The sequence below is a fragment of the Aythya marila genome, assembly GCF_965140915.1.
Source record: "Aythya marila genome assembly, chromosome: 17".
NCBI classification, from domain to species: Eukaryota; Metazoa; Chordata; class Aves; order Anseriformes; family Anatidae; genus Aythya; species Aythya marila.
Genome location: NC_139058.1, coordinates 7,638,525 through 7,665,066, shown reverse-complemented (window position 1 = coordinate 7,665,066; position 26,542 = coordinate 7,638,525). Strand labels below are relative to the sequence as shown.

General features: G+C 37.5%; 1 protein-coding gene across 1 annotated transcript in view; it reads left to right on the top strand.

Moving 5' to 3' along the window:
• The window catches only part of CIT (citron rho-interacting serine/threonine kinase), a 73,031-nt gene that overhangs the window by 4,378 nt on the left and 42,111 nt on the right, over positions 1-26,542 (top strand). The window contains exons 6-15 of the mRNA XM_082773720.1: positions 853-946; positions 2,145-2,348; positions 3,537-3,690; positions 10,893-11,073; positions 18,508-18,613; positions 19,491-19,634; positions 20,955-21,074; positions 24,499-24,669; positions 24,940-24,993; positions 25,625-25,678. Coding sequence (XP_082629846.1) covers positions 853-946; positions 2,145-2,348; positions 3,537-3,690; positions 10,893-11,073; positions 18,508-18,613; positions 19,491-19,634; positions 20,955-21,074; positions 24,499-24,669; positions 24,940-24,993; positions 25,625-25,678 — 1,282 coding nt within the window. The remainder of the gene's footprint in view (positions 1-852; positions 947-2,144; positions 2,349-3,536; positions 3,691-10,892; positions 11,074-18,507; positions 18,614-19,490; positions 19,635-20,954; positions 21,075-24,498; positions 24,670-24,939; positions 24,994-25,624; positions 25,679-26,542) is intronic.

The window sequence follows — 26,542 nt, the reverse complement described above, 5'->3', positions numbered from 1 at the left end:
TAAAGTTCAAACTGAAATTAGAAGGGAATTGTTACATACATTTTCTGGAGGCTTAGTAAAAAGAAGCCTTCATGTTGCACTATGGAAGAAAAATCTTTTCCAGAACTGAAGGCTTGTTGTTATTAGAACCAAACATTACAGGAAAGTAGTATAATTGGTAAAGCTTGTTGTACCCTGACTGGTGAACAGGGCAGTATAGTATGTTGGAATAGTTAAACATCACTGAGTTTTCTAAAGATCATATCAAGGCATGGAGACTAAAACTGCATTCATTTTTAAAATCGCATTGTTGATTTATCCCATTTATTGATGGGTGTAACTGAACACTTCGTTTTTTGTAGGTGTCCCTTTTTAAGAAAGACTTATTCCATAAATATATTCAATTCTGAGACTTTGAAAATGTTATGTTGCATTTTACGTTCCAAGCAGCGGTAGTGGTTACACTTAGAGCATACAGGCTGTGGCTTTCTAATGCAAGGTGGCTGCCTGGATTTGAAAGATGCACGGAATAAGTTTGGAGGAAATTTAGGATGAAAGCTACGTAATACTTTGCTGTAACTCAGTTATAACATAGTCAAAGTATCACAATAGGTTAGTGCAAAACCATCTTTTCTTTCCATCTTTTGTCAACGACTGTTAAATTTCCATGAAATACGGGGAACTTCACTAATTTCATATTAACTTGGAAGCAGAATAACGACTGGAAGTAAGACTCAAATCCTAATCCATTGTTAAAGTTTTATGCAGCTGAGCATATGGTTTAGTGCAGCTGAAAAGGGAGGTACTGATGTTCAGATGTGTCAGTGGGGAACAGAATAAAAAGGTACTGATTGCTTTATTCTTTACTTACAGAGATATCAAGCCAGAGAATGTTCTTATTGACCGAATAGGACACATTAAACTGGTGGACTTTGGGTCAGCTGCCAAAATGACAATAAACAAAACGGTAACAATGTGGATTTAAGATTTGTCTATGGCTTGTTTGGATATTCCAGTCAAAAAGAGACCTGATGTTATACGTGTTCATTGATTACACCTTGTTCTTCTGCCTTTCTTGTCCAATGTGGAGTCTATTCACAATGATTTTTTTCCATTCATGAATGTCTTTTCAAACATGAGCTTGGCTATCTTTTGCAGCTCTCGATAAATACATATTTGTGTATTCAGATTTTAATATGTAAGTAGGGTAAAGGCAAGTCTTTCTGATGGTGCTGAATTGCAATACAAAATCATATTTTTAGAGATTTTCACAACTGTTGAATGCTGTGTTTAAAGAAGGTTATGGATCTACAATTGTTTGCAATTGGATTGAAAGTTATGTTTGCTGTAACTAAGCTGGCATAGTTTTGAGGACAGGGAGCTCTTAATTAAACTGAGTCACATTCCGATGTTCAGGGATTCAGCTTTACCCACCAAAAGGCACTGTATTCAATGCTGTGAATAAGTTGAACTTTTTAATAAGTTGATTCTAAAATTAGTGAACTGCATACAATTTCAAACAATATTTTGAAATAGACCTAAGTGAGAATATGAAGTTATAGAACAGATTACTCATTTGTTCTATGATTTACAATCACAGAACAAATCACATTTACATCATTTTTTAATTTTTCTTCGTTCTTCCCTTTTCAGTGTTTCTCTGCATTGCATTTTTCTTGTAAGTTTTTTTTTCTTCACGTTATCTGTTTTTTCAGTCTTCTTCAGGTTTCTGTGTTAGTTTCCCTGCTTGTTTGTTTCACTTTTTTATGACAGTGTAAATATGATTTCAGTTTTGGTTTCTGAATTACCTTTCCTAAGCACTCGTGAAATTTGAATACTAGCTGATCCTGAACACAGGGCAAAAAGGTACAGATGACACATAATGGAATGAAAGCAGGGAATATTTATGTCTAAATTTGACTCTTTTTTGAAAATTGAGCTCTGTTGTTCCCATTAATAGCAGTTGAAGCAGTAGGTAATGCTAGAGTATGCATACTGCTCAAAACATCAGTGTTCGGTAATGCTGTGCTTTTTATAATGCTGCTATTTTACTTCAGCTGCATATAGTTTGCAGTGACAGCTCTAATAATTTGACTCCTTTTTTATATCAAATAGCTCTCTTTCTGTAACTTCACTTGGAATATCTTTACTTCTACTGCTTCTAGGTAAATGCCAAGCTGCCTGTTGGTACACCTGACTACATGGCACCAGAAATGCTGACAGGACTGAATGGGGATGGCAAAGCTTCTTATGGCCCAGAATGTGACTGGTGGTCCTTAGGAGTCATTGCATATGAAATGATTTATGGAAGATCTCCATTCACTGAGGGAACATCAGCAAAAACTTTCAATAACATCATGAATTTCCAGGTAGAAAGAATTCCTTCCATGTTCCTGGGTAAAAAGGTTGTCACTAAAGACTATATTTTTTTTTTTTTTTTACAGTTGGGAAAAGGAGCTTATGGATGTTTCTTACTTTTACATGTTCATAAAATATTTAGTGTGTGTGTGTGTATATGTGTGTGTATATATATATATATATATATGCTTTATAAAGATTTTAGTATTTTATTTATACGTACCTCTGTATTGCAGATATAAAGTTATTTTTTATAACAGCCGTCCAAAAATAGCCATCTGCAATACAGGAATTAAAAAAGATATAGCTGTCCATTTTAGGGACCTATAACTGTAGCATCTCCAAAATAATCTAGGAGAAAAATGGGAAGGATGAATTATGAATTGATAAAGTTTTCAAATGATACTTAAGTATTTCTGGATAGTAAAGTAAGGGCTAGCTATGAAGAGCTGCAAAAAGACTTGAGGATATTGAGTGTCTGCAGGATTGAAATGTCATGTGAAATTTAGTGTAAATAAATTCAAACTAGTGCATGTGAAATGAAAAGTATCCCAATTTTACCTAGTGGTGGGCTCAAGAAAAATATTTTGAAATTATGATCTAGAAAAATGCTCATTTAGTTCTTAGTAACAGAACAAAAATAGTACATCGAATGGTAGGAGTTAATAGGAAAAAAAATCTGGGAAAAAAGTGAAAGAAGAATGATTGGCTATTATATCCTCTAGTATGAGAATTAGGGGCATCAAATGAAAGTAGCCAGCAGTGACTACAGAGCAAACCCAGAAGGATACTTCACACAGCACATTATGACAAAGATCTCCCCAGCATAAGTTTGCAGTTACTGAACATTTATATGGTTTCAAGAAGTAACTAAACAAATCCAGAAGAATTTTTAAAGAAGAATGCATTGAGATCTGGCAAATACAAAGAGATTGTCCTTGGTTCACAAAATCCTAAGCCACAAATTCTTGAAAGCTTGGGAGGATTCTCTGGGGAAGTGTCTTGTACTCTTCTATTTTTGTATGCCATTGACCATTGCTCAGCATAAGATGGTGAACTGGGTCTACTATTTGTCTGATGTAATATTTATCTAATATTCATCCCTTTTGCCTGATGTATCTCTGATTATTGAAGTTTAAGAGTCTTACTGTTCTGAGACTGTTTTGCTACTGAACAAAATTATTTTCTTTCTATCCCAGAGGTTTCTGAAGTTCCCAGAGGACGTGAAAGTCAGTGGTGAATTTCTCGATCTGATCCAGAGCTTGCTTTGTGGGCAGAAGGAAAGGCTGGGTTATGAGGGACTCTGCTGCCATCCATTCTTTGCTAAAATTGACTGGAATAATATCCGTAACTGTAAGTAGAATAACACTGCATTCATAAACAATTCCTGATTTCTTGGATGACATGAAATTGTGTGCAATGTGAGTATTTAAGTGTGTTTGATATGAGCCATTAATATTGAAACAAGACTGTGTTCTGGAGTATGTGTTTTTAACAAAACAATTTGTTCCGGTTTTTGGATAGGATGTGTTAACATCTCTTAGATGAAAATTGTAAGGTAAGATGAAGTTTAATATGTTTCTACATGAATTTCTGATGCAATTGCCATATTACTGTAGGCAGTAGACTAGAAAATCAGTGGCCTTTACATGTCTTTTATCAGATTAAAATGCATCGGTGTGTTCTTTCAGGCCTTTTGCATTTCGGTTTGATTAATTTTGTCTTTTTTTTTTTTTTAATTGTATCTTTATCTTTCTCTCATTGCTTGTGATCCAATTTCTAGATACATATATATTTTTTTTTTAATCTTCTGTAGGTGATAAAATGTCAGAGGTTGTAGGGGGCATTGGTGTTTTTTCTCAAAGTTAATGTGACTAATAAATGACTAATTTTTATGGTAAAAAAATCTGTTCCTTTAGGAATGGAATAAAATCAGTGAAGCAGATAACTTTCTATGCAGAAAGTAGTTTATAATACAAACGAAATAACAGAATTTAGTATTTGGAAGTATTGAGGCGTCAGCATTGTGGCAAAAACAAGTATTTCCAAGGTCATCAGCGGTATCTGCCCAACTTATGTTGGATATCCTTTAAGTTATTTGGACTGTAAAATTATCGGCGCAAAGAACATGTCTTCCATATGTATATTCCTTATAAAATATGCTGCCCTGTAGTAAGAGCAATGATTGTGCTCTAATTGCCATAAATTGCTAAACCAATGCTTCTGCTTTTGATGACTATCTCAGCACTTCAGCTGTCAGCTCCACAGAATGTGTTTACTCACTTTTCTGTTGATTCATTAATTCTGAACTTGCGGAGCTGCCATTCTGGTAAATGCCATTGTTTCTGCCCGTTGAGAGCCATTGAGCCCTGAGTGAGAAATCTTTCTCATCGTTTCAACGTATGTTTCCCAGGCTTCAGCTAGCTCTGCCTTCTTTACCCAGAATCCTGTCTAAGCAACCAGTTTCCATTTCTGAAATTTTTGTATTGCATTTTTATCATATTATCTTATATCTGGAAAAAAAATGGTATTTGAGCATATGCTGTTGTGTTTCCCTGGCAATTGCCTGTCCAGCATTTACACAACTGCACAGGTTAATTGAGAGTCTTTTTGCCATTTCATGTAATAACAGTAATTTTGATGGGCAAGCCCTGATGTCATTATAAAGGTTAAAATAGTCATTTGGATTTTTTTTTAAATCCTGTTTTCGCCTGCAGCTGTCCAGTGGATTGCATCATTCCCTGTAATATCCAGATCCACCTATGGTGAAGATTCATGCAGTTTTGACCCCTGACTTGGTTGTTATGTCTCATACATCTTAAAAACCTCATTGTAACTAGCACAAATCCCAGCAGTCCTCTTGATTTTAGTAGCAGATTCAATGTGTCACCTATTGCTTTGCTCTCTGCAGTGGTTCTCCATTTGCTGGCCTATTCAGGGCAGTGTCACCGTAGTTCTATTCAAAAGCCTCGATGGGTTCAGCCTAGGCTATCTAAGAGGTTTCTTTCTTATCTTGACCTCCTATGATAGTGTGGTTTAACTGGAGCAATGGCAGCCTGAGAAAATTAGGAAGCCAGTGAGTGCTGGAAGGGGTCACAGAATTTATAGTTAAACTAAGGAATCTCACTTCCTCAAGTTAATATGGTAAGATTTTGGGGGTATAGAATATGAATTTATCTCTAACAGGTCATTGTTAAATCAATTCTGTGTCAACACACTCAGACTTCCCTCTACTCTATAAAAGCAATGATTTTATTTCCATTTCAGACTGAGAAAGGTAGGGAAAAAATTGGTACCCATGCCTTGCAAGTATTTAAATTATCATGCTGGGTGCTCCAGGATAACCATTCTTAATGCACCACTTTTGGTTAAGAATGTGCAATTCAGGGGGTTTTCTGTGTTATATTTTGTTGTTATGGTAACCTATGAAACATTTGACTTTTAAGTAAACTCCTTTCCAAAAGATAGTTACCTTCCAAAAAGCTCCCATCTTTCTTGGGTTCGGTTAACATGTCCACAGAAGCAGCTCTTAAGTTACAGAAGGAGAATCCAGTCATTAACCAAAGGTGAACTTCAACCAAATCTGTCAACTGGTAATTTTATCCTTCCTTAGAAATGTTTTATTGAAACATGTTTGCAGATTTTGCTGTCTGTACTCACCAACTTTTCCTATTTAATGACTTCAAAAGTTTTTTTTTCTTTTTTTTTTTCTTTTTAATAATTCAGAAGACTGTTTAATTTGACAGAACTTTCCAAAAATATTTTGGATTTTATACAAAATAAAAAAATATTTTGAATTTTTATACAATCTGTATAATCTGTCAATATTAATAATAATATTGCTAACCACCTCTTGTTGTCTGAAAACCAGAAATCGTATCAGCTGTTTAATCTGAAATGAAAAATTTGTCTAATAGAGGTTATCTGAGAGATTGTCAGAAGATTCTGTTGCAATCTGATATATATATACATATATATTTATATATTTTTATATATAAGAGTCATTCATTTTAAGAACTGTTTTGTAACTGTATTCCAAGAAGTCTTGAAATTGGAATGGTGTATTTGGTCTTGCATTGGGAAGCTAAATATATGAGAAAAAAGGAATGAAGGTCTTGTACAAATGAGGACTTCAGAAAGTGTTGAAGATTAATAGCAGAAGACAGCCTAAAATCAAACAGGCAGTAACCTAAATCTCCTGTAATAATTCTGCAATTCATCCTAAACCCCAAATTGTCGTTGAGTCTGCTAACAGTTAAACGTTCTGATGTTTCCTTTATCTGTTTGCCTTCAGAAAAAATGTGTTGACTTGTCTCTCTAAGTGGAGATCACTTTCATGTCAGCTTGAAGATGACTTTTATTAACAGAACTGTATGTGCCTTGAGAGAACAGAGAAGATGTTAAGATACTGTTACATAGATGGCTTAGAACTAATATAAAGTCTTTGTTCAAGTGGCCTTAGACAAAACATCCTTAAATTATGTCCGTTAGACCTGCTATTTTCTCTTTTTCTTCCATAACACTGTACTGAAATAGGCCTCTTAAAACACGAGAGAGTAATGTCTAACCTACTTAAAAAGGCTGTGCAGATGCTTCTCCCCAGCAAGTATATATAGATCACCTCGTAGATCAAGAGAAGACACACTTTTATTCTTTAGAAGTGTTTTGTATTTCCTGTAAATTTCCTATTTCATTTAAGTCTCTCACTGTCCCAGGGGAAATGTGCTCTCTTCTCTGAATTCACACGAAAATATTTTGAAAGGAGGGAAGGACCTAATTAAGGCAATATTCCTTGAACTACTCAGAAATACCCACTAGTGCAGGGAAAACAAACAAACCAGGCCTCCCCTTCCCCACCAAAACCTAACCAAACGAATCCCCCTTTTTTTCCAGAAGAGACATTTTATCCAATCTTGACGATAAACTGGTTAAAGTACTGCATTGTGGTTTTGGTTTAACTTAGCAACCTACAACACCCCCTTTTCCTCTGAAAGTCATTCTTTGGAACAGATGGAAGAGGGTTACATCCTTCCACAAGTAGGGAGGTATCTAGGCAAGCAACTGGCTTTTTTTAAAGCATGCAGTTCCTTCCAAGATACTTTAAATGGTAAACAGAACATATACGTTCATTTGAAACAAATCAAAGGAAGAAAGAGGTCTTTATACAGTTTGTAACAGTAGAAGCATCAGGTCTACTGTCTTTTTTGACTAATAGTTTTGCCTTCCTTTTGGGTAAGCCTGAAAGAAAGGCAAATTTTTCACCTTGTCAGATGTGATGGTGTGGTTTTAGCATTTAGTTCTTTTAGGCTTATCTTGACCTCTGCTGAAGGATTCTTCCTTTTAAAGAAGGAACTGATAAGCACATCTATCCATTTGCATTCATTCTTGTTCCAAAAATACAATAACTGTGTGAGTCCTGTGATTCTAAGCAAGAAATAATAATGGATTATTAGAGATTGGCTAGAGATTGTGTCACCATGTGACCCTCATTGAGAACCAAATTGATATCCATATTAGCTTGCTTTTACAAGACTCCTCTGTTTATTCTGTAGGCATTTTGGACATCAGGTGGAGGACTTCTTAGTCTTAGGAATAACGGACTAAGAAGAAGCTACCAAGTAATCAGACAGAATGGACCTAGCATTTTTTCCCATAAACATATTCCCTCTGATTCCTAAGTGGGTTTTCTCCAGTGTCCTGAAACTTCGGAAGAAGCTCTGAATCTTGATTTCAATCACTGTTGACGGTTCAGAATGACTTAACATCTTGAGGTGTTTTTTTTTTTTTTGCTTCTCCCCTTTTTTTAATGACTGTTCTATTTTTTTTTTCGTTAGTCACTACTGTTTCTTGATAAAAGTATTGTAACAAGGTTATACTGCAAAGTTGCAGTTTATGGACTGTCAGTCATAGAATTTCAGTGAATGTAAAATAGAGAGCAAATGCATTTTCAATATTTTTCAAAATAGTGTTCAAAATTCCTCTTATTTGTGCCCATCTATTAAACATTACAAGAAACCGTAGTGTAAAATTCTGTGCTCTTTAAATGAGATACCCACCAGCCCCAAGGGTTTAGTCTGCCTCACATTCAGTTTTTCATTTTTGCATCCATTGTTCCCCTATTGAATCTATTTTATCTTTTTATCTGCGTGCTGATCATAGGCATATTTAAATTGTATATTTTTATGCATGTAATTTGGCTAGGTATTCTTATTCTTGGTAAGAAGAAAGACTTTCTTTTTAATTGTAATGGCTTGAAGATGACTCTTTAGTGCTCCTTAGCTACCTTCTGGTGAGAAGGAAGACACTAGATCTCTCTTTATAAGTTGAAGTTAACTGTCAGAATCTGAGGAGTATATAACAGGGATGTTATACCATTATAAAAACATGGCTATATTGGTTTTTGCTACCTCTTTAAGAAAGATTCTAGATTTCCCCAAATGAAGGGAATAGTTTGCTGTTTTCTCAATTACGTTGCTTCATCAACTCAATCTGTCTTCAAAGACAACACTAAAAACCTCATGGCAACCCCTTCCTCTGAGAGGATGTGCAAAGTTCTTTAAACAGAGGTGCTAAACTAAAAAATATTAATTCCTGTAATTATCCTCCTCTGCTATGAATTAACTGTAACTTTGGGCTTATATCTGCATTAAAGATGATATACTTATGAATTGTGTTATGTTGCTTCCATCTTTTTAATAAAGAGCATATGAAAGAGTAGCTTGATGTTGTCCTGACATTAAGTGAATTTAAAAAAAAGATCCTAGTAAACAATCTATGTTCCAAAAATATGTTTACAATACATAGATGTTAGTATTATACTGGATCTAAATACACATTGTAACCAATAAAATAGCAGAACTTAATAAATGCATGATATTGACAGAAAATCTAAATGTTCTGGGGCCAGTAAGTAAAAGTGCTTACTGCTGAACCTTTTAAATTTGTATATTTTCCCCCATTTATCTCATTCTGATGTGCTTGGAACTACTGTACGTGAGCAGCATCCTATCGGCTTCATGGAATTCCTTCTCTCGTCCCTGCTCGGCGGCAGCGTCAGAATGGCTCCTCGGGGAGCTGCTAACGAAGCATGCGTGTGCAGTTGTGATTTGGCAGTTTACAGAGACGGATTTTTTTGGCTATTAATACTGGTCTGGTGGGTAGTTTAAGCATAGGTTTGTCTAGAGAATTAAGAGTTAAAAAGCAGGCTGTGAAAGGCTTTGGCAACCTAGAGGGAGCTAGCAAGCTCCAGCCGTGACTCATTCTGCCTGTGTCAGTCAGATAAGCATCAGCATCTGTCACGAATGCAGGCAGGTAGGGTTAAACTCAGAGCATGCAGAGAGTGAGGAGCAGGGAGCCTGCACTGCAGGGGTTGTAATGTTTGTTCCCGGTTCTTCAATTCTCATCAGCCCTTCAGCTACAGGAGATCTATACTGGATCCATGGTAACGGTTTTAGCACACTACACTTCCATCAGCTTGTGACAATGGGCTGTGTTCTAGTTACGGACTGAAGAGCTGTCTCCTTCATAGAGCAAAAAAAGAGATTAGTGGATTTGCAGTGAGTGAGGACCTGAGTGATGAAATAAAAAGGAAAAAAAAAAAAAAAAGAAAATGTGATTTAGTGAGGTAGGAATTGCACAGCAGGCTTTTGCATTCATTCCTTTCACACACGTAGCCAAGCCAGCAGGTAGCTGGGGTGCTGCACATCAATGAGAATTACTTGTCCTTTTGTTCCCTTGGTTAATTAAACTGAGGTAAATGTTAGAAAATCAGCTGAAATCCAGCAGCTGCTTAGCAAGTTAAATTGTACCAATTTAGAAACTGTAGTAGAAAATACATTGTAATTCCAGCTATATATACCTCTCTTCTGAGCTGATTGTATCAGAGCCAGACTGCAGTGGTGTCCCAACAAGAGTTCCAGATCTTTAGCAAGCTCTTCTGGATAAATAAAATCTTGCTGATATTTCTTCTCTTCTTAAAGACTAATCAGATTTCAGTAGCTGTAATTTATTAAAAGCTTCCAGGAGAAAGACTAGTTTACTGCTGCTTAGAAGCCCATGCTGGGGAGATTCTTGGCATATTAAAGGGTAGATATTATCCCTTATCTAACTAGCAAAAGCTCAGGCTACGTTCTCATATAGAGTCTTCATTAAATGGATAGGCTGGAGACATTTTCTAGATGAATCGGAATTGAATGACTTCTAGCTATATTGCAGTAATGATTTCATTAGCCTGGTGTTTTGATTTGATTCAGTGTATGTTTGGGAAAACAAAATGAAAAAAAAATCCACAAGAAAATACCAACCTGAAGTCCCAAACCTAAAACCCAGCTTAATCAGTGTAGAAGATACTCTGCCTGCAGAGTGGAAGCCATGTTGGTAGTGGAAGGGTTAATCTCTTGTTGCTGTAATACGATTTGAGAGCAGCAGCTCAGTCTGCTTGTGTTAGCAAGATTAAAAGCAGGAGCTGCAGTGCCATTGCGAGCACTGAATGAGTGGGACTGTTGCAGAGTGAACTGTAGCTGAATTTTGTCTTTTCTCCTTGCTTTTTTCACCAGCTCCTCCCCCCTTCGTTCCTACTCTCAAGTCTGATGATGACACCTCAAATTTTGATGAACCAGAGAAGAATTCGCGGGTTTTATCCTCTGCGCGCCAGTTGAACCCGGCAGGTTTCTCGGGTGAAGATTTGCCATTTGTGGGGTTTTCATTCATCAAGGCATTGGGAGCCCTCAGATCAGAGTAAGTAGGAAATTATTGCTTAGGTGCATATGACCACTGGAAAAATACGAAGGCTTGTTACAGTGAGGATGTTGTGTGTGGGGGGAAAAAAGCTGTTTTAACTGGCCTGCGCTGTGCTTTAGGGAAGGTGCCAGATTCTGGCTTTATCTGTTGCTGCTGTGTGTTGTGCATGTCGTTCCGTTCTGTGATTATTTCTGGGGTGAGGGAAAGGGAAAGGAATTGAAGGATTGATTCTAGAACAGTTATTGTTAAAATTGTTTTTCAAATACTTTGAATTAGTTGCTGCTATTAACCAGGGAGCAGTAGGTGATTGCATTACTGGTATTGCAGATCTCTGAAAGAAGGAAAATACCTAAAGAGTTCGAAGATGGAAAAGCGGGGAGGGCATTTTATTGGGTCAGAAAGTGGGCACCTCAGTGCTGGGGATATGTAAGGCTGAATCAGTGATACACAGAAATGGAGCTCCCCTGATCTGGGAATGTGCGGTGGTGGGTCAGGGAACAAGAGCTCCACAGCAGCTGACTGTGTTGAGTTAAATATGAAGATTGGATAGAGCTGCACTGTGTGTTAAGAGACTGTAGATTCGGGTGAAGCATGCAGGGTTTATATTTGTGGAGAGGGGTAAAGATGCAGAAGAAAAGGTTTTCAATCAAAAGAAAATGTGATTTCATAGAGAATAGAGTCAGGAAAAAGAAGAATATAAATAGTGTGGTATTAACCATTTGGTGTGGCGGGTGGTTAGTTCCTGATGATAGAGCTATTGAAAAAGTATTAGTGCAGTATGTTAAGTTGAGAAGTCCTTCCCTCAGTACCGAGAGGCCTCTCAGGGATGCGATGTCTTTAGCTGGGTTAGTGACTCGATGCACTAAGGCGCTGTGCTGTGTTTTCGTGTTAACCATCGTTCGTTGCTGCTAGTTAGTTCCCATAAGGGACTTTGTTGTTGATCTGTCTTAACTGAGTTTTCATTTTCCTATCGTATTGGTTGTGCTAGTTGCTTCTAGGGGAAGTGTGCAACCAAATCTGGTGACACTGTTGACATCTTTGATCTTGCCCACACCGTGAATCAAGGTTATATGATGGTTATGCCAGTAATAAAATGGGAGTCTTTGGCTGTCCCTCTTCAGTAGAGTTGCTTTTACGATAAATGAGGAAGGAAGGGAGAGGATGTAGCAACCAAAAAAGTATTGTTTTGGTGAAATGATCTAATATTGTCAGCAGAATTAGGAAAATTGAATGTTGTATCTGTGATACCTAGGGTTAAAATCTACGGTGATTTACGAGTGAAATAACTTATGGTGTTATCTTTTCTGCCTGGGGTTCTGCAATCCATCTATCAAGGCTAGACCATTCATGTATCAGTCAGAAGAGGCTCAATGAACACACATGTATGGTAAAAACGTGTATGTAACGGGGTCCAGGACTGCAACTGGAGAGGAGCCCGAGGTAAAGTCTCATGAACAGTGGTGTAACTGTGCTGGAGGTTGAAGGCTGAAAACTAAAAGAGGAGTAGCAAATTGACTGATACGTTTTCTTAGGGGACCTAGTACCGAAGATGCATATTGGAGTTATATTTGGATTTTGGCAATAGATAGAAGGGCTACAGCAAAAGAATATTGAGATTAATGTGTTCTGGCGAAATTATGACTGAAGTCAAATTTCTTCTTCGTGTGGCCTGGTCTTTCCTGAGCTAAAATTAATGTACTTAATTTCCTCCAAAATGACTTTGATAGGAGTAGATCTTAGTGGTTTCTTTTTCTTTTTTTTTTTAAATACAATCTTGATAAATTTGTTTTTATGTCAAAAGGTGTAAATACTTCGATGTTCTAAGAACGCGATTTAAGTGTGGCAAAGAATATACATAGACTTGCATATGTCTGTATTTAAATAATGCAGTGACTAGTTTATTCTCAGTATCGCTGCAACCCTGGGAGGTAAAGATAACTTCATACTTAGAAGATATTGTTTGGGTATGTGTTTTACTGAGGAAATTACAGTATTGTTTCTGTCCACACTATCATGAAAATCACATTCTTGATGGGGAACAAAGCAGTAAATGGAGGTCAGGCTTATCTGTTGTGAATCCTGGGATGCTTTCTCTGCAAAGTCCTAAGTCATCAAGTTTATCTGTGCACATCTTTTCTTTTTAAAACCTTTCCTTGAAAAGTCTATCCCTTATGGTTGCTAAGTGATGCAGATCTGTTTTCCTGTGTCTGCAGCATGACAACTAATGCCTCTAGTGCTGCTCACAGTTAGGCCAGGCAACTGCAGGGTGTCGTTAACAAGGTCCTTGAAACTTTCCTTGCTCATAATTTAAAACCTGTCAAGCCAAGTTTTGGGTTAAACCCTGTTCATTGGATAGTAAGAAGCTGCAGTAGAGGTAGGAATTTCAATTCCTTTTGGGAAAGGACAGTTCAAAAAACTGGACAGAAGCATAAAACGTTCTCATTTCCTATAATCTTCTTTCTCCTAACCACTTAGTGTTAGAAGGGTTCACCTTAAGTCACTTAGACCTATTGACAGAAATGACATAGTCACCGTGTAGTTTAGAAGGGTCTACCGAATGATAATATTTGGTGTGTTGTCCCATACCAAGAGTTCTAGGAAGAATTTGTGGCCCTATGACAAATGTGAGAGCAAACAGAAGAACAAAAGGCACAACAATAATGGGTCATAGGAAGCAATCAAGGGAAATCATGATTTTCCAACACCTTACAGAAACTTTGTAGTTCCTAAAGGGGGCTACAGGAAAGCTGGGGAGGGGCTCTTTGTCAGGGAGTGCAGTGATTGGACAAGGGGGAATGGCTTTAAACTGAGGCACTGGCACAGGCTGCCCAGAGAAGCTGTGGATGCCCCATCCCTGGAGGTGCCCAAAGCTCCCTTGGATGGGGCTTTGGGCAACCTGGTGTGGTGGGAGGTGTCCCTGCCCATGGCCGGGGTTGGAGTAACATGATCTTCAAGGTCCCTTCTAACCCAAACCATTCTATGAAAACAAGGGCATAGCTTATGCCATAAGTTCCTGTTCTAGTGGAGCGTTGGTTAAATAAATCTCCAGTATGATTCTAAGTGGGATCAGTCTGCAGGGGATCTATCCAACTAACTCCTCCCATCATGGCCTCAGAATTCTTGATCTGGGAGAGAAATACTTGTCTGGCTGCTGGTTTGGCTGCAAGCATGTGACTGTGACAAGATAACAGGCAACTGAGAGTTTAATTCCATTAAAAGCTGGCCCCACCTCATTTCCTGTCCTTAACTGTAGCTGATCTCCAGCGCTTAGAACAAGTGAGAAAAACCATTAGATGCTAGAGTTATGCATCAGGTGGTGAAAGAAAATTATTCTTGTCCCCTGCAGGTGACTAGCAGAAGCCCTAAGGCATATAAAAAATAGGACTAACCAAATATACAATAATAAAACTCTAACAAAAAGTAGTTTATGATGTAAAATTTTGCCTTTCTCTCTTGTCTCTTATGTGGAGTAAAGAACTGAAGGGCCCTGACTACTTATGATACAAAAATTAGGTTAATACCAGAACTCAGAGATATTAATAGGCACAGCCAGAAGTGGGACTAGTACCCCAGCTCAGTTGCTGATAAGGGTTTTTACTTTTCAAAATTATCTTTCAGCACAGAATAAATATAATCTTAATATTTCTTGTAAGTGGTCTGTAAGGCTACGGTAGATGGCCCAGATCTTTTCTGTAGAATCATAAGAAGTGGCATTTTTCAAGATTTTAAAAATTATTTAAGATTTGAAGTGGATTCATGATCATCGTTACCAGATACTGAGAGTTAAAATGAGGCCATTTCTCCAAAAGGAAAGATCACTGATTTCATCCAACAGTTTGTAGGTTCTGGTAAACTCTTTCACCAAAGATAGATTAGAGAGGAAACAGAGGACGAGCAAACCGAAAATATGCTTTGCTTCAGCTTGCTCTATTCACAGATTGATGGTATCACTGTTTGGTTTTGGTTGTTTTTTTTAGGCCTGAGCAAGCATTTACGAGGGGGCGGAAGGTACAGATGAGTATAATGCTAAAAAGAATAGAGCATGAGGGATGGGGGATGAGATTATAGGCATGCTGTGTGGGGGCCAGGATTAGGACAGATGGTGTCAATCATTGTGAGCAGGAAGAAGCACAGGTGAGCTGGTTGCTTGAGAGGGGCATAAAAGAACAAAGGAAGGTAAGAGGTAAGATGTACAGGAGAGGCTCAAGAGAGTTCCATGCCCCAGAATCATCCTATAGCTTTTCCCATACCGATGTTTTTCTCCTCAGCCATGTTAAGACTGGAGGCGCTTTTACACAACTAGCACCATTTCTGATAGCTCTGATGGTTGAGGCTGTTGCTGATCTAGCTGTGAAATCGCTAGATAATCAGCTGTAAGTTAACTTGTTTTTTTAGACGTGTGGGCAGTGCTTCCTTTGAAAGTAAATTGGCACAGCCAGTGCTATCAGCACTTGGTACTATAGACTTTTTTTTTTTTCTTCCATCTTCTATTGCAATGTTCTTGTTGATGTATGCTGGTTACCTTTTGTTAATCTATTTTTCACACTTCGGAGGAAACAGCAGAAACTGCTCTGTTGTGCTAAAATAATTGATCCAGATGTAGCAGTTAATTAAATGAAATACTCTGAGACGGTACCAACCTAGATGATAGCTTTCCAACATGGCTTTTGATGTTGGACTTTGCGTTTAATTTTGAAGTTGCTGCTGACTGAGGAAGAACGTAAGTGCCCCAGCAAGGTGGGCATTTTCCACCTTGTCATGCTGTGTTGAGAGCTTATATCACCATGACAAGGCTTATTAATTTAATCACTCTTCCATTTCTCTTGATTTCCTCTCTCTGTCCCCTTTCTGATACTTTGAAGATTATGTGGATGTTCATGAAGTCGTTCCAATGTAATTTGTACAAAGAAAAGTATTACTGGGGAAGGCTATCTCTGAAAAGCAGCGTGTCCAATGCTAACTGAAATCAGCTGCTCTTGGGGGTAAGATATACTAGTTTCCATGGCAGGAAAACGGTTGTGTTACTAGGATGTGTATTTTTAAGGGAATTTCTTCCCCTCTTTAGACAGGAGTGACAAGGAAAGACTGTAGTCCTAGTCTGTATCCTTCTCCTTCCTTCCTGACACCAGCCCTGAGGAGCAGCTCCCTCTAGAGTCACCTCATGAAATTCAAACTTCGGTCAGCGCGATTCTGCTGCGTGCCATCCTGTCCCAAAGCCATCCCTTGCGACTGAGCATCGTGTCTTTGCTGAGCGAGCTCTGGGTCTTCTTGTCTGAATCTGTCCCGGTACTTCCTGGGCTGCAGTGCACATTGGGGCTTTATGCTGGCTGGTTAGGAGATATTTTTGAAATGCAAAATGGTGCCTGCACTATTATGTTTTGATTGCTTTAATAACAAATAAAATAAATAAGGGAAAATAACAAATAAAATGGGCCCCTTTGGGAAGGTAAAATAGAAACAACAAATAAAATCAGTTTTGTGAATACTGACTAGAGTTTTCTTAGGTAATCTCTCAGATTTGAAAAAAAATAAAAAGGTGGTGCCTGGTGTTGAAACTATGATTCTTTGAAAACAAAGTTTGCTTTAGCCAGTACAGTTCAGGCCTGTAAAGCTAACTTTTAGTTATCAAAAGATTTCCAGACTTGTCTCAATATACATTTGCAGCTATTTACATATATTTGATTTACATTTTAAAGCAGATTCCTTAGTGTCTTTTTTAGTTAATGTGAGCTTTAATTTGTATTTTTAGACTGCTTTTATCAACTATTCATTTTTAGCCTTGTTTGTACACCCAGCTGTTAAGGGATTTAATATGCAACTTTCTCAGATGGTTGCCTTTTCTCTGTAGGAGTATAGACACGCTTTATAAATTGATTTTTAAATATGATAATCTGACAGATCGGACTGATTGCACCAGGTCTAAAGGAATGCTTTACTAAAGCTTTCACTTCTAACTTTTGTTTTTTACTAAGTCCTGACCGTATCAGTCCTGACATGCAGGACTTTTTCTTTTAAGTTTTTCCACACTAGGTTTCTGAAGAAATGATTAAGATTAGAACTTTCAAGGCACCGTTGGTGCATTTTGATGTATTTGTTTGCTAATATCAAAGCTGTGTTTCCTATTGACAACTTAAGATGGTGGTAGTGAAGATCTATTTTTGATACATACATGTTGGTTTGCCATTTTCATAAAAATCAATTTTTTTGTGACTATGCTGCATATATATTTGGATTTAGGAACGGATTTTTTCTCAGAAAATGGTGGTGATGGAATCAAACTTTCCTTGGTGTTAAGAAGAGACTGCTGCTGTGTGTGGGTGTGTGGCTATATGCAGAGAGCTGCTCAAAGCTCATTTTTCTCCGTGGGGATAACTGGCTGCATACCAAACTATGGCCAGGAGAAGCAGAAAGCAATGTGTGGGCAGACTGTATGATCTTTTATTAGCACCTTCATTGTACTTCTGTGTTTTTACACATTAGTTAACGCTGGTTCCATCATTAACTGCTTCAGTATCTAGTTTGAATCACTTTATGCGAGGCAAAATATGATTTTTGAAGTTATGTTTTGATGTGTGTACTTTCTTTTTCTTTTTTTTTTTTGCTAAAATGTACATATTTAAGACTGCAAATCATTAAATATGTTCCACAACATTGAGGGGCTTCCTTTCCTTTTCTAGAATGAATTTAGACTAACAGAAAGGGTCATCTTCCTAAATGTAGATAGGAAGCTTAAGAAAGTGTAAATATTTTTCCCTGTTTTCTGGAGTCAACTTGTTTTGAGCAAGTTGTGTCTCATGGGAAAAAAGAAAAAACAAACAAACAAACAAACAAGACTTACGTGGAACTCTGAAGTTCTGCAGTGTGACTAATCATTGATATTGACTGAGTTCATAGGGATAATATGAATTAGGTTGGGAAAGTTTTACTTCTATTTTGAGTTGTGGAAGGTAATTAAGGATATGAAATTCTCCTTATGGTGCAGATTGTGACACAAAATTTCTAGGGCTCTCATATTTTAATTATAGTTTTAAAATTCTGTTTAACAATGATGTACAAAAAATTAGCACTACTCTGAAAACGTTATCCTTCCAAAATGGTTAAATTGACCATAAAGCTTTTTCTGTTACACTTACGAATCTGTACAAGAGTTATGCAAAAATGTGGCTCTGATTTATTGTTTAGTGCTCTAACATAAGTCACTGATGGAAAATATTAATATTTAACTAAAGTATGCATGGATTATTTAATAATGATATAGTATCATCAGGTTTTATGGTATATTTGATCTGAAATGACAGCTGTTAGCATGTGGTTGCTGCACCATTCTTCTAACTGTTGTGTAAGTGTCCGATGACTTTACCAAGGCTGCATAGATGCAGATTTCTTCACCTTTTGCCTATATTCACATGCTGTTTGGCTTTGCTCTTTTAGATCTGTTTTTTCAAGTGTGGACTCTCCAGTCAAGGTCAGCTCCATGGAAAAGAAACTTCTTCTCAAGAGCAAAGAACTCCAAGACGCACAGGACAAGTGTCACAAGGTATTTATTTATGCAGTTGACCGTCTCCATTGCTCAAGGAATCTGCAACCACTGTATGTCCAGGGATCTGTCAGATGCTGCTGATCATCCAGATTCGTGGTGGGCAAAGTGCTTTTCCTTCAGTGAGGTGGCTTCCTGTCCAATACGAAGGGAGATGAATTTAGGCCATGCTGTTGCTCTAGATCCTTTTATCTTAACAAGAAGAGGCTCTGGATTTTAAACAGTCCATTTCTCAGCGTGACACAGACGACTGCTGCTTCCTGCAGGCCGTGCCTCCTCTTCATCATATGCACAATTACAGCAGCACTGTTCTGAGGTTCTCTCTTCCTAACTCATCAGCTTCTGCTTATATAACTGCTGTCACGTCACTGGTTACGGTGAACATCTTGTAACAGTTGCTGTGCTCCAATAAAGGGAACCTGGTGGAGTCTTTTGAAACTCACTGCTTGTTTGAGACTTTTATGAGAGTTCAATTACTTTTCTCCTTGCTCTGTTCTGGATTTGACCGTTTGCTCCTGACAAGGAGATGGGGGGAAACCATCTCCTGGTCCAGCATGGATTTGGGATAAGGTTAAAGTGACCCATCTCTGCAAGTCAGGTGAAAAATGATTGTGGCTTCTTTGCTAACTGGGGTTCGAAGAATGACTGAATATGAACAAGCAGCTTGAATGAATGGGGTGACTTAGACTTACTACTTGTCCTTAAGAAGAACTGTGCATTCCTGGAGCAGAGACAATGGTATTGGAATTTAAACAGCTTTTGGAGAAATATAGCTTAGAGGTCTCTTGGAGACAAATTCCTGACAAACAGAGCCCTGAAAGTAGCAGTTAACAAAGCTTTTGGAGACCCCTTTATAACCTCTTGATATTTATTGCAGATGGAGCAGGAAATGACGCGGTTGCACCGGAGAGTGTCAGAGGTGGAGGCTGTACTTAGCCAAAAGGAGGTGGAACTGAAAGCCTCTGAGACCCAGCGATCCCTCCTGGAGCAGGACCTGGCCACATATATCACAGAATGCAGTGTGAGCCCTTATATCAGTCCTTTCCCCTCTGAAGGCCTGAAATCTGGTGGTCTTTGTCTTTCTCTTCCATCATGGTTTCAGCAGGGTGCATGATGGAGAGAAGATAAGCAAGAGGCTCTCTGTTGAAAATGGAGCGCTAAATTGTTTGCAGAGGCTTGTTTGATAATTTTATTCAAACTGTTTCATGCTTATTTGCTTAAAATGTACAGGAATAACTAATGTTCTGGTCTTGCTGAAAATATCTGTGTTTTTTTTTTGTCTAGCTGTGCTAGAGCATACTTGGGTTTGGCTTCTTACAGGTTTCTTAGCCAGAAGAGGATGGGGCCTAATCACTACCTAGACAGACGTCTTCAAGGGCAAATAAGATGATTAGGAAATGAAGGTGTTGCCTCAAGCCGTGGTATTCTGAGTACAGACAGATCGAGTTCCTCAGCATAACGTCAGGGATGATGCTAGGACAGCTGCTATTTTTCAGATACAATATAAAAATGAGGCTTTAAAACCATGTCTTCAAATATCATTTGGCACTTTTCATAGGAGTGGGAATGTCTGCCCAGTTGTCCTGGCATGATTCCAGGGAGGGTATTTTCATTCCATTTAATAGTCTTTGTATTTTAAGTTGGATTTATTAGTCTGTTTCCTCAATCCTAGCAAGAACAAAAATCCAGATAATGCACTGTTTCAGAGAATTGAGAAGCATTTCTGATGGGCTTGTTTGTTGGGAAGCATGTCTTAAAACTGGGTTGAGTGACTTTCCTATGCCAAATAAGTAAATAAATAAAACTAAGTTTATGTCTTTCTGGTGAAGATTAATCCACAGTTGTTAGGAGGACTACTGGTCTGTTGAAATTTGCAGGTAAAGTATGTGGTGAGATATTGAAGCAATTCTGTCCTTTGTGAAAGTTTAACGATGATTTAAAGGATTTAACTCACTTAACAGTAACAAGAAAAATGGACAAGGTTGTTAGTAACATGAAGATGAATTGTATCTAGGTTGTGAATTAATAGTTCTGGATAAAAGATGGATAAATGCTGTCAATAATAGATGCCTTTTATGATCTCTGTTTGGTTTCTGTCTCTAAACTGATGTGAGGAAGTAGAGATTTGAACTAAGATTTCAGTGTAGTAAACGCTGTTTATAAAACGGGCTGCTTCTATCCAGATAAAAGACACGCTGGCCACGATTTTTTTATGGTTCCATCATTGCTGCCTTTTTTTAACGCTTCTCTATGGTCAAAGAGGAATTTTCATAGTTAAAAGTCTTTATTATACAGCCATCTGAAAAAAAATACTGTATTTTGAACATTTCACTTTCTGCAGAGCTTAAAGCGAAGCCTGGAACAGGCACGGATGGAGGTGTCTCAGGAAGATGATAAGGCACTACAGCTACTTCATGATATCAGAGAGCAGAGCCGAAAACTGCAAGAGATCAAAGAACAGGTATACCTGCTTCTTTGGGGAGCAGAGTGGCTATCTACAAATATGCACTCTTGGCACATTCTAGCTCTGTTGTCAGGATTGCATTGAATGTTGGTGGACTGTAATGATTCCCAGTCTATGTGTTTTAAACAAAATGGGAAGCTACTTAAGAAAGCACAAACTCTAAACCTCCAGTTTTTCTCTTCCTGAACCTGAAGGTACTTTGTAAAGGCAGTTCAGGAGAAAGCTGAAATGCTTTACTAGTATGCTGCATTAGAAATGAACTGTCAGCTTTAAATGGTCAAGCTGTATAGATTTCAAAACAATAGATTTCATAAATCGTAACCTTGGAAAGCACTGAACTAGCTTTGAATTTTTTTCCTTATCCGGCCATTTAAAATGCTTAATTAGTAGTCTTTCAAAATAGCATCTGTGGTGTCTAACTGTGCCTTTCATAACTCTATTCATTTGCAAAGGTGTTCATAATTTTATCCCACCAGAAGAAGGGTGAAAATTCATTAATCCGTAGTGTTGTTCATAAAGAAGAAAATGTCAAAATTAAATGAAAATATGGTGACAGACGTGGACACTTTTAGGATTAAAAATAATCTACAAGACAGAACCCATTCAGTTTTGTGAATTAACACATTATATTAAGAAAACGAAATTGAAATTTGCTATGGAGTTCAAACAATTCTTGCAATTATCTGCTGGGTTTCATCTTCAAAGCGCTTTACAAATGTTAACAGAATAATTTCATAGGGTTTGAGACAAGGAAGCCCAGAAACCTTGGTAATAATTCTCCAGATAGGAGCAACACTTATGTAAAAAGTAATGAAATGCAAAAACAACCCGCTGGATGGAGCAGGCCTCCAAAGACTTCTACAGCATTCTTCTGGATGGTTGTTTTATGTAATACAAGGGATCTAAATTCATCACTCTGTGTTCTGGTGCTTCATTAGCAAAATTGCTTTAAATGTTGAAATGTTGAAGGTTTTTGGTAATCATAAATATCAATAGCTTGTTGAGCAGTATATTTTTTTCTTTGTTAAATGAGTCTAATGCAAGTACTTTTTAATCAAATATTTTGTCCCAGAATCTTTTAACTTATCTCGTGAAGATTCATAATGACATAAAAATGCTGCTTAGGTCAACAAATGGATCTGTAATATGTTGTAGACTTTCATATCTGGGGGATCTTGTGAGCTATCTGAAACCTGTGTGCAATAACACCACAACAAGATATGCAGAAATGTTTTTGCTGACTCATAACGGGAGGTGGATCTTGGCCAGTAAAGACATGGATCGTTATTTTTATGTTGGGGGAAATAGGAGGTGAAATAGATGAGTCCCTTAGAGTTTTGCTGTTGAAAACCCCAAGCTCTTGAGAACCAGTAAAACTCAGAGCATATCAGAACCTTCAAAAGCAGTAATTAAGCATTTGGTATTTTCAGGGCAGGACAGTAGGTTCAACTTCACTGGAATACTTGAAGAGTGTTGTGGCTATTTATTTATTTATTTATTTTTAACTCAGCGTTAACTGGTCATTACATGGTGAAGACCTGAACAAATGGATCGACTTACAACGTGTCAGAACCTTTATAGTTTTAGAAAGGTCTATTCATATGGTCTGCTCATTCATATGTAGCTACTGTGACTCGTTTTGGTTCAGGTAGTTGCCCTAAGCCTTGCCTGTCCATTAGTAAGTGCTTAAATACATTATTGTGGTTTTAAAACTGAGACAAATGCATATTCAAGAGGTATCGTTTTGTCTTCAATGAGTGAAGTAGCCTGTTTTTCTGAGCTGGCCATGAGATTTATTCACAGATGGTCTTGAAAACATCAAGAAGCAAGAAAAACTGAAATATTACTTACTATCTCTGCTTTCCTCTTTCCGTTTTCCTGACTTCCCAAACACTAATTTTCACATTGGCAACTGTAGTCATACTTGTAATTCTTTGGTCAAGTGTTTGATGATATAAAAGTTGAGTATTTTAGGAAGAGTCTTCACAAATAATGATTTCTGAGCAGACCATGTATTCCTTCAAGCTATTCTGCTTCTTTCATTCACAAATGTAATTGTGTGAAGCAAATTTTGAGCTAATGTATTTGAGCTCATTTAATATAAAAAGGCTCTAATTGCTTCCAGCAAGAAAATAAGATCATCCATAGGGAGACTGCCTGGAAAGAGAGAATTCCTGTTTGCCTTGTGAATCAGAGCCAGTTTGGGGATTAGAACCCTAAGACTCCCTTCTGCCACGCTCCCTTTAATGGTCAGTAAAGCTGTCTGTTAAAGGCCTAACTTCTTTAAACAGCAGTGTAAGGTCCTTGTGTTGCTAGAGAATCACAGGCTGACATTAGGGTCAGTGTTCAAGCAATCAGTCGTCTATCTGAAGGCAGCTGGCTGTCTGGAAGGAGTGATGACAAACTTGAGTTTGTCACGAGACAATTAGTCTTTTGAATATGGGGGTAGTCAGGAATATTGTAAGATATTAAAATAGAAAGAAAGATGGACTCCCCCACTGTCAGTTCTTCAAAATCTTTTTTTTTTCCCCAACTCCTGATATGCTTATTTTCTACTTGTTCTTAGCTTTGTAAAAATACTTTTTGCATACAGTCGTTTTATAAAAATGTATACTTACTGGACTTGTGTTTCCAATGAAGACATAAGAAGAAATCTTATGAGCTCATGTCAGTTTGAGTACCCAGTCGCAACTGAGATGATCAGTTCAAACGTTCTTCTCACACCTTCCCCATCCAAATGCCCTTTCTTGCAGTGTGCTGCATGGCAAATCATTATTTTTGTCTATATAGACAAATGCCTTCTATGGGAAATGTGTGTTTATTTATTTACTTATTATCTTTTAGACAATTCTTAGTATTTGAGTTAGGTTGTTTCCCATACAGAACAATGCATTCCTCTTTAACTCTGTCAAGAGAAAATAACTTATGGCTAGGAGCTACAGTATACTTGCTACTCCTCTGCTTCTCCTGTTTTCTTTTATCCGAACACTGCAGATCTGTGGTAATTATCATGTTATTAGCCTGAGGAAAATATATCTTGAGGGAGTATCTGTGCCTTTAGTAGAGACATCAACTCAAGGGCACGTTTCTGTTTCACAGATCAGAAATATAAATAATTTTAATCACTTTTATGAAGATATATGTATGTGTTTCTATAGTGAAGCCACTCACAAAAAGGCAGTGTTTTTAACTTCTATGATGTATTAGCTTGAAAATGGAAAGACTCAAACCAGAACACGATGACTATTTTTATTTAGCTCTCATTGTTTTATTTAACACTTTTCTTTTTCTTCTACATGTTTTTATATGGACTTCTTGTTTGCAATCAGGCAAATAGTACATTCTGTGATGTGCAGTTCCATATATTTTCTGTTGCCTATAAAATGCAATGCCTTTTCCTACCCTTCTGCCACAACCACAGGAATATCAAGCTCAAGTAGAAGAAATGAGGCTGATGATGAATCAATTAGAAGAGGATCTGATTTCAGCTCGCAGGCGTAGTGATCTTTATGAGTCGGAGTTAAGAGAGTCCCGAATGGCAGCTGAAGAATTTAAACGTAAAGCTACTGAATGTCACAACAAATTGCAAAAGGTAGTTTAAGGCTTCATGGGAGAGGGGGGTTGATGCTTGCTTGCTTTTCTAGTGTTATTTTACACACACAAGTTGTATGCGAGTTCTCTAAAGATTAGTGTGGCATTGCACAACTAATACAGAAAGTCTTTCGGTTCTACTCTTGAAACAGCATAATTAATGCTTTGTGTAACTGCTTGTGTTTAATTTGCATGAGGTGATGCCTGGATAGAAAACCAGTGCACTAAAACTTTTCCTGAGACTTTTATATATTTTATATTTAAGTTACAGGTTAAAGATCAAGGAAAAAATGAAGCAGGAGAGTTGTATTGCAAATTAGAGAAGGTATGCTACTTTAATGTCCTGGAGTTTGCTTCCTGGGTCTTTTGTACTATGCACAGAAACGAAGAATGTCTTTGATTAGCCAGTGGCATTCACAGCCTCACATCCTCCCCCCGCTATCCCTGCACACACACCCACAGCCCCTTTTTTTCTGGAGTTTTTGTTCTTGGTGTGGCTCATTATTATTACTGATTTGATATAAAGCTCCTTTCTGGTGTCCTGTGCTTGATGGGTTGTGCTCTCAAGTAAGGCAAAGACAGGCCATTATGTTTAATCTGAATTTGTCGTTGTGATACATAAGAGTTTTGTTCATGAATAGAAAATAAATAGAAATAGAAAAAAAAAAAAATAGAAAATCAAAAATAAAAATAACGCTGAGTATAGCCTGTCACATTGAACAATCTAGTTGGTGACAAAAATATGAAAACAACTAGAGGTTAATAAAATGGGAGCGGATTTGCGAAGGGATGTTTTGGGCATTGGAATTTATAGGGAGAAACAAAGATTTTTAAAAAGTGAACTAAAATAAATAAGGTATCATAAGTCGAGAGAATTTTCTCTGTTTGGTTTTACCACTTGCCTTTCCCGTCCTCGTTCCCTCCCCCTCACCCCACTTCTTTCTATTTAACTGTAGATCAACACAGAGCAGCAGGCCAAAATCCAGGAGCTGCAGGAAAAGCTGACAAAGGTAATGTCTGGGTGGTGACAGTGAATTTTCCACGAGATTTTCCAGTGAAACCTTAATGCAGAGGAGGGATGCACTTTGTTTTATCCTCAAAAATAGAATTAGTCATAGCATGGGGGATGATAAGGAAAAGGGGGTGGGAGCTGGTATCTGAAATCATTGGTGTTCTCGATATGCTTTTGGTTCTTGAGACATGTCAACAGTGTTTATTTTTACAAATGAAGCTGAGTCAGAACTGGAGTAGTGTAGAGAAATTCTAATTAGAAAGGCCAGTTTGGGTGTGTTGTATGCAATGCACTGGCCCCATGCTTCTGAAGACAAATCTTTTTATCTCACTAGTGTAAAAAAAAAAAAAAAGTTGGATTTGATTTAGTGTCCCAGCAAAGTCTCTTTTAATTGCAAAATCATTTTCCAGTTAAGTTATTTATGGTAAAATGGTTGAATTATAAGGCTTCACAACAGAATTAAAATACATCAATGATACAAGCTGAAGGAAGTACATTAAATATAATGTTTGCAATTGTGGTCAGTCAGTCACTGAGAACAATGTGAGAACCTGTTTGTTCTAGATCTTATGCTTTTTTGGGGGATCTTTTATCAGAAAAGAAAAAGGTTGTCATAACAATCCACCGAGAGAGCTTTATCCTCACCTTGACAGCTGCTCAGAAAGGGCATTTCCAAGGGTTAGTGGACCATTTCCAAAGGTCTGAGATATGAACAGACAGTCAAAACTATTTAGAAATTTTATTTTTAATATTTCAACGTGGACTTGTTTTATCCTCTTTTTCTCTTTTAATTAATTCTATTATCAATTATCAGGAGGCCAAAAGGTTATTTTCCTAATGTTTTAGCAGGAATATTTTGTGA